Source organism: Protopterus annectens, chromosome 2.part1 (assembly GCF_019279795.1).
Source record: "Protopterus annectens isolate FY-2018-M chromosome 2.part1, PAN1.0, whole genome shotgun sequence".
NCBI lineage: Eukaryota > Metazoa > Chordata > Ceratodontiformes > Protopteridae > Protopterus > Protopterus annectens.
Window position 1 is genome coordinate 1,759,660,102 of NC_056729.1, and position 13,392 is coordinate 1,759,673,493.

Sequence of the window (13,392 nt, forward strand, 5' to 3'; positions counted from 1 at the left end):
CAGTTACCTATCTACTTGTCCAGGGTACATTTTAATATGGTCAGTGCTGAATTCTGGCTTAATGAAGAGGGACAGTGACATATATGGACCTGTATGCCATACCCTTGCTTATAAGTTGTGCAATATAGAATGATTTCCTTATAACAGGAGACACATGATGGTCAAATACCAAGTCAAAGTCCACATATGTTTCCAAGTCCCTAACCACTGGAGTGTATTGTCTGTGTGGTACATTGCTGGCATGGCTGATTTTCCAAAAGATACTATTAGATATTTTTTGGAATTCAATTTTTCTGGCACCAATTATTAGTTTGTAACATGCCGTCTTGGAGGATATTAGTGTCTTTCGGGAATTCCATGATCGAGCCAAGCCTGCAGTTGTCTGCAAACTTGGTCATCTAGAGGCCTTTCACTTTAGCTTTGTCTTTTTCATAGTTTCATAGGTGCATAGGTATATAGTAGAATAACAAACACAGGGGGCCTTTATAAGCCTGGCTTTGCAATCTAAATGTGACCCACAAATTTGATTTATATTAGGAGTGATTTACTGAATGCCTTTGTCCATCAGAAACCAAGGCACCAGACCAGGGGTGACTTTCCAATTCTCTATGTATAGGTTCAAGTTGCACTTAAATAGGGTTAATGAGGTATTCTGTTCCACATGGATTGGGGGGGGCCTGTTCCCGAGGATGGGAATTGTCTGGGAAACATGTCCGTCTCTCCCCCATGTCCTATTTATGTCTTTTCTTCTAGTAGTTATTATGCTGTTTGTTTTTCAGATGTGCAAAAGGTTCATCAAAACAGGGTAAAAAAAGTCCATTATAATTCCCTGACCAGGAATCCAACCAGGGTCATGGAGGTGAGAGTGGTAAATCCTAACCACTAGACCACCCAAGGAACAAAAAGCACTTTTGAAAAGTAGATGTGAAAAAGGAAGGGCCCCAGCAACAAGCCCTGAGGGACTCAGCTAGTGGCTGACCTTTTGACCTTTTTGTGGAGGTAGAATCCACTATCCTGGCTTCCTGTGTCCTATATGTGAGCCATTTGGCTATCCAACTGTTGACATAGGGGGCTATTCCTAGTTTTGTGAGTTTGCCAATGATGCCTGAATGGCTAATACTGTTGAATGCTTTAGCCAGGTCAGGATGGACAGTGTGTTCCATTTTACCTTCATTCATTGCTTTAGTGACATTCTTGAAAAAGTCCATCCAATTGAGTAAGTACAGCTTGCCTTTGACAAAACCAGGCTGTGTTGAAACTCATGTCTGAAGGTTTCCTATGTCTTTATTTATAATGTTCATGATAATGCTTCCTATGGCTTTACATATGAGAGTAGTCAGATGTTGTGGGTCTCTAGTTATCTGGGTCAGTAGATGGCCACCCTTCTGCAGGAGGATATAACTCTTATAGTCCTCCATTTGCTAGCCACAAAGCCAGTTTGGTGGCTTATGGTTGGAGAATGATTTTAGAGAGTTTGATAGGTCATGTTTCCTGTTACTCATTAGACATCCCAGAATACTATCTGGGCCCGTAGATCCAGTATTTTTGTCTGCCTGACAAGAAATTTTATATGAAAGCATTGGCAGTAATTGGTACTAGCCAGATACTACAGCAAACTCCATTGTCACAGATTAGTGAGGTCAGTAACCAGTGCAAATGACACATAATTGTCAGGGTTGGAGGCAGTTTTTGTGGACAGAGTTTGCCGTAAAGGTCAGGTTAAATATAACTTGGACTGGGTTAATTCACATTGAAATGCAGGCTGAGAGCGAATGAGGAATGATAAATAATTAAGTCCAGTGAGACTTCATGTTTAACAAATGGAAATAAGCCAGGACACAAACAGATAAGTGAATGTAGTGTATGCTGTGGAGACTTAAGCCACAGTTGAGCTGTTTTCACCGCTGCTTCTGTGATGTTATAGCCCAGAAATGGTGCTACACTAATCCAGTTTCTTTAATTAACACATCTGTCTCAGTTCTCAGCATTATAGTAATCTGTGCTTTATTAAAATGAAAGTTTCACATTCCAGTGTCATGTAATATAAAAATTATTAGTGAAGGCGAACTGTATTTTCTTGGCTTTGTGCATCCATTTTGCACACATTGTAAATTATGCAGTAACATCTTTCCAGTAGAAGAAAACCATGGCAGATAGTACAATTCACAGTGTAATTCATAATTTGTATAATCTTCTTACAGATGTCATCACAGATGCTCAAAGAAAAGCACGATTATGCAAATCTCTGGGTCTGAACCACGTTCCCAAGTAAACACTGTGCATGATTCATTACCGAACTGTGGACCTGTGCAATACCTAGATGATGACCTTCCTCTGCTGACTGAAGAGGAAGAGTCCGGTGAGTATTCTGTACTTGCAACACTGTGTTGTTCAGTTCAGCTTTTTTATAGTTTTAAAATGTTTTTCATTTTGCTAAAGATTTTTATAATGGTTCGAAATTGTATTAAGGCCCAATGTGTGTGTGTGTGTGTGTGTGTGTGTGTGTGTGTGTGTGTGTGTGTGTGTGTGTGTGTGTATATATATATATATATGGGATCGGTACTCATCCCCGAAGGAACTGTTCATTGAAGCACAAGCAACCGGGCAACCTTCCGTGAAAGTGCTTTTTACCAAAAAAGCACTTTCGTGGAAGTATGCCTGCAGCTAGAGGGAGGTGCGGATAAGGGAATATTCCCTTTTCCTCACTGTAGTGTGATCTCGGAGTGAGAATATTAAAGTAGGGGGGTGGGGGGATGCAGCACCCCACATGGGGGGGTGCAGGGGGGCTTGCCCCCGTGCATAAAAGTAGATTTATAGTTTTTTTTTTTTTTTTTTTTTTAATGCACTTTAACGAAAGGGCTTTTCAGTGAAAGTGATTTTGTTAAAGTGTGTTCGGTGATTGTGGATTCGGAATATTGAACTTTCATTCAATAGTCCTAGATCTACATATATATATGTATATATATATATATATATATATATATATATATATATATGTGTGTGTGTGTGTGTGTGTTTAGATAGATGTAGCTATAGATATAATTATGTGTAAATAAATACAAATGTCTAACTGGAAGGCAATAAACAGTTAATTGCACTGTATTTTATACATATCTTGGTTACATTTTGTATATATTTTTTTCGCAGTGAACTCTGGCTATATTATTTAATCTTACCCTGTCTGCATTCTTTCTTACTGTGTTCTGAATTTTGTTACGTGCTCATTTTGTATATAACATTGTTGACTAAAAGACCATGATGTATTTTATGCTCTTTGAGCTCAGGTTGGGTCTGAAAAAGTTGCGTAGGCCACTTATATGGTGAACAAATAGTAAATAAAATAAGTATATGTATGTTGTTAGAAAATAACTTTTTGGGAAGCCATTTCATGAGTACCTGAGCAGACAAACTGTGTTTCCTTTCCTCTTCCTGTATCACAGGCACATTTTTAAAAGTGTTTCAGAACCCCTCAGGCTGACCTCAAGCCTTGGAGTATATGTTTTAACTACATTATTTAGTCCTTGTAGTGTCCATGGCTGGGGGGGGTGAAACATAAAGTTATCAAACTGAAGAAATAGTTGGGGCATTAATCAATTACCCCCTCCTTAGCTAGTAATTGTGGTACCTTGATGTCATGTGTGGTACCATGATGTCATGTGTGGTACCATGATGTCATGCAGGAAGCTTTTACTTTTGTTTCTATCTCAACACAAACGAGAAACAAACTGGTGAACTACGAAAAACTGCCAACTCCTGATCCAGCGTAAGCCAGGCACTCAGTCACAAGTACTGCCAAGTACTGCCAAGAAAGTAAATCCAAAAGACGTGCTACTAACAAAAGTTAACGCTTTTTTATTTATTAAAAAGAAAGAGCGTTTTCGCCGTAGTTTTACTTCAGCTTCTTCAGAACAAAAAAACAATTTAAAAATACCGCCCATTTATAAGTAATACGTGCATAGCGTGGCTTAGTAATTAGATACATTTAAAGAGATACTGTGTCAAAGCCACGCTATATGCACTTAGATAATATAGTCACTCAAATACAATGTTACTTTCATGACTTAAACACTTATAAAAAAGTGTTAAAAAATTAGTAACAAAAGTTGTAATTATTTATAATTACTAACTATAAACTGTGCATCTTGTTCCACGTAACAATGTAAACACATCACGAAATGAACAGGGATAGTAAACCACAAACGCTCCTTTTAAAACCTAACAAGTGTCAGCTACATAAATAAATTTACTGACAACCTGAAGTATACTCATGCTAAAATTATTTACAGTCTAAAAAATGATGTATAATAATAAATAAAAAGAACATATGAATATGTAAAAAGAATAAGTACTTGTAACATATGGTGTAAGACAACACAAACAATCAATTATTTTTTATCCTTAAAAAATTGGAATGAGTTGTATAACATGAAATGTAACAGTTAGATCCTAACTACACTATTGTCTCAGATAGTTCCTCATCTTTAATATACAGGAGATATTACAATTTTCGTTTAATCCTGAGACACAGAAAGAATTCAACCTTAGTTGCCATTCTAATTCCCGAATCTCTAATAGGATGTTAATTGGTCCACCCCTCATAGACTGTGGTACTGCATCAATAGCCATGAAGCAAAAACAGTGTCCCTCATATTTTAAACAATGTTCTGCTAGAGCATTTTCACATTTTTTTAGTTTTTATTGCATACAAGTGCTCATACACCCTATCACGTAGCCTTCGATCAGTCTTACCTACGTAGTATGCTTCACAGCAGTTACATAGGGCCAAGTAAACAATGGACCTAGAAGTACAGTTGAGTTTGTGGTTAATGTAGTATTTCCTACAACCAATTTTAAAGGAACTACAAGCTTTGACAAACTGACAGTACTTACAAAACCCACATTGTGTGCAACCTTTAAATTTTGTGTTGTTATATGACCTATTGTTGCTCTCAAGAATAGATTTTAGGTTACTCCCTTGTTTATATACAAACCTAGGTCTATCCCCTAGTTTTTCAAATAGTTCTTCATTGTTCAAAATGAAGTGCCAATTTTTCGTTAGAATTAATTGAATGTCCAAAGAATTACTACTAAAAGTAGAAATAAAGCTTGTTTTAAAAAGTTCCATGTTCTTGGGGTCACTTCTTTTATTGGTATTCACTAGTGCTAAATCTTGCTCTCTCACTTCTACACAAGAAGTGGAAATATCCACTTCTATAGTTCTCTTACTGAGAAGGGGGAGATAAACACCATTCATGCGCTTGTTGTTAACTTCTTCCAGAAGATCCAAGAACAAATCTAACGGGTAATCTCTACTTATAAACATTCTTCTTAGGTTGTTACATTCATTGTCGAATGCCGTTTCCCTACTATACATCCTTGCTGCTCTTATTAGTTGCCCTTTAATGATGGCTCTTTTTTGTCTGAAAGGATGTGAACTTTTAAAGTGTAAGAAGGAATTGCAGTAAGTTGGTTTTCTATGGATCGTAGAAATATATTCTAAGTTGTTAACATCTTTGTAAAGTTTCACATCCAAATAATCTATTTCAATAGTCGAAAAGGTAGATGTAAATTTTAGAAAAGAAGTAGAATCATTAAAATATTCTACCAATGTCATAGCTTCAGCTGCATTCCCATCAAACAAAATAAACACATCGTCAAGGTATCTAGTATATAATCTGATTTTATCCATAATGATGTTCTCAAACAGGTACACCTTTTCCCAATACGCCATAAATAGGTTAGCAACGGTAGCTCCAGCTGACCTCAAGCCTTGGAGTATATGTTTTAACTACATTATTTACTCCTTGTAGTGTCCATGGCTGGGGGGGGGGTGAAACATAAAGTTATCAAACTGAAGAAATAGTTGGGGCATTAATCAATTACCCCCTCCTTAGCTAGTAATTGTGGTACCTTGATGTCATGTGTGGTACCATGATGTCATGTGTGCTACCATGATGTCATGCAGGAAGCTTTTACTTTTGTTTGTATGTTTGCTTGCCTGCACCATCCTCTCCCAACTACCCATAAATCACACTTATTATCTGCCCTCTCCAAGTCATTAATCTTCCATCTTGGGCCTAGCAGGCAGGTCATAGTCTAACATCCAGTCTTCCTGAAGAAGAATTCTAGCCAGTGGGTGCTCAGATACTTCCACCACAAACTGTCTATTCAGAGCCCGAGCCTCCTAATCAAATTCATAATATAAGAACAGTCTCATCCATCACAAAGTAACAGGATTACATAAGTTATTAAAAACAAAACACAAAGCACTGAAGTACCACAAAATAGGTACCGTTCATTAAATACTTAAGTGCTTGCATTGGTAGTTCACCATGACTTCTTCAGAACAACAAAAAACAAGACAAATCACACGTTTAAATATCATTACCAAAACCACCTGACCAACTCCGTTAAAACAATTTAAAATGTAGCAGTTGGTTCTAAAAAGTACAATGCAGTAGTAACTGTGTGCCTCTCTTTCCATTTAATAAAACATACCCCAACTAACTTCTAACACAAAGTATAAGAAATAAAAGTAAACCAAAACATTAATGAATACCCACAAATAAATCGTACTGCACACTAATAAAAATATAATATGTATTAATACAAAGAAAAATGAAAGAATGACATAGTAAAGTGATGCACATAGGCAAAAAGGACCAAGACCTATTAAAATAAAATAAAGTAAAAATAAAATGAGTTCTATAAAATGAGTCCTATGCAAAATTCCTATAGGAAAATAATCAGCTTTCAGTTTTAGGACACTACTAATAGAAACTGCCTCATTAATACCAGGGAACTGCATAGCATTGCATTTTAATTGCCACTATAACTCTTTGTATTCAGGATAGAGATCCAATGGCCTGCCTGTAGGTCCCAGGTCTACCTAATCAATTGCAATACAATTGAAACTATGGTTAGGGTAATTCAAGATATGCTTAGCTAGGGCATTAGACTCACTCCCCCTCTGGATGTCATAAACATGTTGGTAAATCTAGTCCTAAGCCTTTTTATGGTTTTTCCAATATAAAAACAATCACACCGTTGGCACCTGGCTACACAGACAAGTTCCTTCCTGTAACAGTTATATTTGTGGGTAAAATTGATTGCTCCATAGTTTCGTATATAAATTTCCAAACCCTCCAAAATATAACTACATTTTGAACAATGGCCACATTTTTTCATGGCCCATTTAATGTTTGTTCTTGGACTTCTCTCTAAGAAATGATTAAAACAAGAGTCCTTCCTATGTATAACTACTGGTTTGTCCTTTACTCTTTTTTAGATGGTCCTGTGCTATTTCAAAAATATCCCTGTTTTTGAAAATGATAAAATGTTGATGGTCCCTTGACTATAATGATGGTCAGCAAAACCTACAATATTTAACAGGAAGACTAATGCTTTGCAGGGCGCAGTTACTACACAGACTTCATGAAATGTGGCAGCATTTTTCCACCTTTCATTAACATTAGTATAATCCTACCAACAAAGACATAAGACCACATGTCTATACCCACAAAACCAGAAATTGCTGCGTGTCTTACACTGCATCAGAAACCTCCTGCAAAGAGAATAATGAACTGCATAAAATATAGTTAACTGTACTGGCAGTTACGCAAAAATATAATAAGATTAACATCTTTTGGAAAACATGCAACCACTTAACATGATATAACTGATTTGACAGCCTAGCGAACTACTTTTTCCAAAGAAATCTAACTACTACTGATTCAGTTAAAATAACTAAAAGTCAATGGGGGTACATCTCATGGTACCTTTCCCTGATTCAGCAAACCATCCTAACATGGTGTTGTTGGGATGTCTACCTCAAAGATATGCAGTACCACATAAGGCTGCCCCTGCAGCCATGCTGACTGCTAATAAGGCATTACAGGGAGAAGAGGCAAATGCTAATTAGCTGTCTGCTGTCTCTTTCTACAACTACCTCCAGGAAGGCATTTATACGGCCGTCACCACCACTGTGCCATGTTCAGTCACAACCAGTAGACCATCAGGGATTACTCTTAAAGTGTTATAATGGTACCATCATCAGTACGAGGAACAGGGGTGGGGGATGCACTAGACCATCAGGGATTACTCTTAAAGTGCTGTAATGGTAGCAACATCAGTATGGGGCTCAGGGGTGGGGGGATGCACTAGACCACCAGAGGTTACTCTTAAAATCTTGTAATGGTACCAACATGAGTATGGGAATCAGGGGTGGGGGAATGCACTAGAGCACCAGTGATTACCCTTAAAGTGTTGTAATGGTACCAACATCATTAGGGGGAATCAGGGGTGGGAGGATGCACTAGACCATCAGTGGTTACTCTTAAAGTGTTGTAATGGTACCAACGTCAGTACAGCGGTCAGGGGTGGGGGGATGAACTAGATCACCAGCGGTTCCTCTTAAAGTCTTGTAATGGTACCTACATCAGTACGGGGATCAGGTGTGCGGGAATGCACTAGACCTCCAGTGATTATTCTTAAAGTGCTATAATGGCACTGAGAGCACAATGGGGCTGGGGTGTGGGGGGTACCAGTAGTTAGGGGAATACTGTGATTGTAAGTGCAGTGATGGTAGCAATAGTACTGTGAGGATCATGGTGGAGGGAATGCCATAAAAGCACTTCAGCTGTTGCTGGGGTGGGAGAAAGATGGAGGGCAGACAGGTTAGGTCTTTCATGAGTGTGTGTGTGTGTGTGTGTGTGTGTGTGTGTGTGTGTGTGTGTGTGTGTGTGTGTGTGTGTGTGTGTGTGCGTCAGTGTCAGTGTGTGTGTGTGTGTGTGTGTGTGTGTGTGTGTGTGTGTGTGTGTGTGTGTGTGTGTGTGTGTGTGAGTGTGTGTGTGCATGTGTGTGCGTGCGTGCATGTGTGTGCGTTATTTTTTCTTACTGTTGGAAGGCTTTTGGCCGAGGCACTAAGTTCTTTAATAATTGGAATTCATTTGAGGTTCCTGGTTGGTTGTTGTTTGATTATTTTACATTATTTTGGTAATTTTTCTTCTTGTTTTTTATGCTGATTACAGTGAAAAGTGTAATGGAGTGTAAAAGTAAGATAGAATAATGTGATAATGTGCATTTCAGAGCAGGAGTCCAGGGTGAAGAGATACACATATTGAAGTGAAAGTATAGGATGGATATTTTATAGTCAGGGATGTGTATATTTAAAGAACAATGAATGAGTATATTAAAACAATACCAATTAGTTAGTCATATATGCTCGCTGGACACACAATGCTCTTTCAGGAGTGACACGGGAGCAATCACTGATTAAGTGACTTATTTAAGGTCACATATGTAAATGACGACTAAGAAAATCAAACCCTGCTCCACAGGAACCACATCTCAAAGCTTACCTAAGAATAATAGTAATTAATGAGCAAGTATTGCAGTAGGGAAAGGAGAGGTTACAGAGAGAGTGATCTGAAGATGGCCAGGAGTTATATGATAGAACTGGATTTAACAGACAGTTTTAAAACTCACTGTAAGATCACTGGTTAATATTGATTAATCAATTAATTAAAGTATTTGTTAGTGGCACGGGTGAGGGGCTGCGACTGTGAAGGGGAGTGGCTATATGTTTAAAGGTTAATCACCTTGGTGTGTACAGATGAGAGATGTGAAAGTCAAATAGTTTGATGATGAGAGTCACAGGTACATTAGGATATGAAGTTACTTCACTGGAAAGGAGTTTAAGAGTTTGGCAACACTGCATGATTAAAGAGCCTTTTTATGATAGTTTTTAGGTGAAGATATAGTACTCAGTGAGTTTTTTATGAGGATGTTCATAGGTTCATAGGTAGGTTCATGTAAGTGGCCTGCCAGGACAGTACCATGACATGAACGGATTGACCACTGGATATGTATCAGATAGACAGACTCTTGTGGGCTTGTTTCAGTTGAATTAGTTTGAGGAGGTATATAATATATAAGCTACTTAATTGGATAACAGTAGTGAGTGCAAACTGATGTTTTTGTCACAAGTTTAGCGATCTTGTTGCAAGTTTGCTCTACTTTTGAGATCTGGGCTGAGTGTAACTTATTAAGAACAGCTACTGCATATGAATGAGTTGGTAGGAATGAGGGTTGCAGCTTTCTTATTTCCTGTTATAGTTAGTTAAGTAGTGCTTGGGCCACTATAAACTTCTCAGTTTTTCATATGTTTTTCTAGACACTTACTGAGTGTGTATATCAAATATCAGTATATTGTCAATCTTCAATTCTAGTATTTTGGTTTGATAGACTACATTAATGATGGTGTCATCTGCTGAGATGAGAGAGGTTAGATCTGAAAAAAAAAAGAAATTTGGGTGTAAAAAGCATATATTTTGTTTTCGTCTTTGATGACAAGATTTGTGTGTCTGAGCTGCATTTCTACAGATGAGAATGCATGTTGTGTGATAGTTTGTACCTCAGACATTGACTTGGCAAAACAGATGATTGCTGAGACATTTGCATACTGGTTCATAGGGTGATTTGTAGAGTACAAGGGTATGTCATTAATGAAGATGTTAAACAGCAGAGGGACAAATGGATCCCTGGAGTAATGCAGTAGAAGCTGCTAGAAAGGAAGCTGTGACTTGCTGCCATGTAATACTCTGAGTCCTCTTACTGGGATGGGGGGATGACTCTGAGCCCTATTAGTGAGGTCGAGGAGCTCTGAGCCCTATTAGTGAGGTGGGGGACTCTGATCCCTATTAGTGAGATGGAGGGATGACTCTGAGCCCTATTGGTGAGGTGGGAGAGGGCTCTGAGCCCTATTAGTGAGGTGGGGGCACTGAGCCCTATTAGTGAGATATGGGGATGACTCTAAGCCCTATTGGTGAGGTGGGGGAGGGCTCTGAGCCCTGTTAGTGAGGTGGGGGCACTGATCGCTATTAGTGAGATATGGGGACGACTCTGAGCCCTATTGGTAAGGTGGGTGAGGGCTCTGAGCCCTATTATTGAGGGGGGCTCTGAGCCCTATTATTGAGGTGGGGGAGCTTTGAGGCCTAGTACTGAGGTGGGGAATCTCTGAGACCTATTAGTGAGGTGGGATGGGGACTATGAGCCCTGTTGGTGAGGTGGGGGGCTCTGAGCCCTATTACTGAGGTGGAGGGCTCTGAGCCCTGTTACTGAGGTGGGGGAGCCCTGAGCCCTATTACTGAGGTGGGGGGCTCTGATCCATATTAGTGAGGTGGGGAAGGGCTCTAAGCCCTATTAGTGAGATGGGGAGATGACTCTGAGCCCTATTGGTGATGTGGGGGGGGCTGATCCCTATTAGTGAGGTGGGGAGGGCTCTAAGCCCTATTAGTGAGATGGGGGGATGACTCTGAGCCCTATTGGTGAGGTGGGGGTGTGGCATAATGGTCCAGGTGTTTATCCCAAAGTCACAAGGTACAGGGTTTAATTCTCAGCATTGGTCACTGACCGGATATTCTCTCGGCATGTAACAGTCTGCAAACTAATTGCCTAGTGTTTACATATGAAGGACTGAAACCATGAGAGAGTGTCTTGTGACACCCCTAAAGTAATACATTTTTTGGAGAAGTATGCAGTGAAAGACAGTAATGAAGGCTCTTCATTGATCATGGAAGACTGTCGTTGTTCAGATATTTATTTTCCATGGGTACTGGCTGTTTATTAGCTTGGCATATATTTAACTTTGAAGGAGTAAAACCATGAGAGAGTATTTTAAGAAAGTCCACACAGATCCCTCCTTAGCTTAAACAAGCAAATAAGACTTCTTGTGAAGTTGTCCAAAGTAAATTATGAATTGAAATTAGCTTCCTCATCTAAGGACAACCATAATGCATTCTTTAGCTACATCCATAACCTAAAATTACAGAACCAACTGATATTGCCAACATCCTGGCAGATCGGTTCAGTGCTAACTTTACCCTCCTCTCACCCCCTAAAGGACCCATATCTATACAGGAAGAATACAGAGTCCCTGTCATCACAACTACTCAGGTAAAAGCTGCACTCTCTAAAGCCAAAAACACAGCATCCATGGGACCGGATAACATCCCAGGCTGCGTTTTACATGAACTTCAGAACGAACTGGCTTCCAACTTAAGCACCATGTTCAATAATAGCCTCGCATCAGGCTTTGTGCCCACTGAATGGTGCACAGCAACAGTTATCCCACTCCACAAAGGAGGAGCCACCACTGGATCCCAGGAACTATCGACCTATTAGCCTGCCGAGCCTAGTCTGCAAGGCCATGGAACATATCATCATGGAGCTCATAAACAAAGACATTGGTAACCTCCAAACTCTGGATCCCACCCAGTTCGGGTTTGGAAAGGGAGATCATGCCTCCTGAACCTGATCGACTTCTTTGAGACAGTCACCAAAGCCGTGGATGAGGGTAAGGTGGTTCATACAGCCTATCTTGACCTCGCCAAGGCTTTCGACACCATCCCCCATTCTGGAATTATAGCTAAACTCACTAAACTAGGTATAAATCCCTACATCACAAGATGGGCTGCCAACTGGCTCACTGACAGACCCCACACTGTAAAAGTTGCAGACTCCAAATCTGACCTCAAGGCAGTGACAAGTGGAGTGCCACAGGGTTCCGTCCTGGGACCTCTCCTGTTTGGTATCTACTTCTCTGAAGTACAGGCTAACACAGAAGGCCTCTGGCTGATGATGTTCGCAGATGACTGCAAACTAGGAGCGATACTCAAGTCCCCAAATAATGTGGACATCCTACAGAAGGGCCTCACTGAGACAGATGCCTGGTGTCAGAACCATGGCCTCAAGCTCAATGCCAAAAAGTGCAGTGTCATCCCCTTTGGTAAAAACTCTGTACCCATGAACTACCACATAGGCAGCAATCTACTTAACACTGAATGCGTGATAAGAGACTTTGGGACCCATGTGGACAGTAGTCTCTCCTTTGATAGTCACATTGCCACAGTAGTCAGGAAGTCCTTCTACGTGGCACACCTCATCATAAAAGGGTTCTCATCCAGGAAAAAAGAGGTCATTTCTCCCATCTACTCGTCAATCATTAGATGCATAATAGAGTACAACGCCACTTTTGGAATGTACCTCACAAGACATCTGCAGCAGCTGGAAAGACCACAGACGTACTTCAAAAAGAGGATTACTGGCCTCAAACAAATGTCCTACACTGACCGCCTCAAAAAACTCCAGCTTTACTCCATAGCATATCGCCTTCTCCCAGGTGATCTCTGCCTTACATATAAAGCTATGTCAAACCCAGAGCTGTTGGACATGCTACACCTCAAGAAATCCCAATCCCTCCAAGCTACACTCTCTAGGGACCTAAACCTTGTCACCACAATAAACAGGACATGCTGGAGGGATAGATTCCTGTCCCACAGACTTCCTATACTCTGGAACAAGCTACCCATCTATGTCAAGCAAAGTTCTTCA

General features: G+C 39.9%; 1 protein-coding gene across 1 annotated transcript in view; it reads left to right on the plus strand.

The window, feature by feature from the left end:
* Positions 1–13,392, plus strand: part of DISP3 (dispatched RND transporter family member 3) — a 2,757,501-nt gene that overhangs the window by 1,854,903 nt on the left and 889,206 nt on the right. Inside the window, exon 9 of the mRNA XM_044063608.1 lies at positions 2,202–2,359. Coding sequence (XP_043919543.1) covers positions 2,202–2,359 — 158 coding nt within the window. The remainder of the gene's footprint in view (positions 1–2,201; positions 2,360–13,392) is intronic.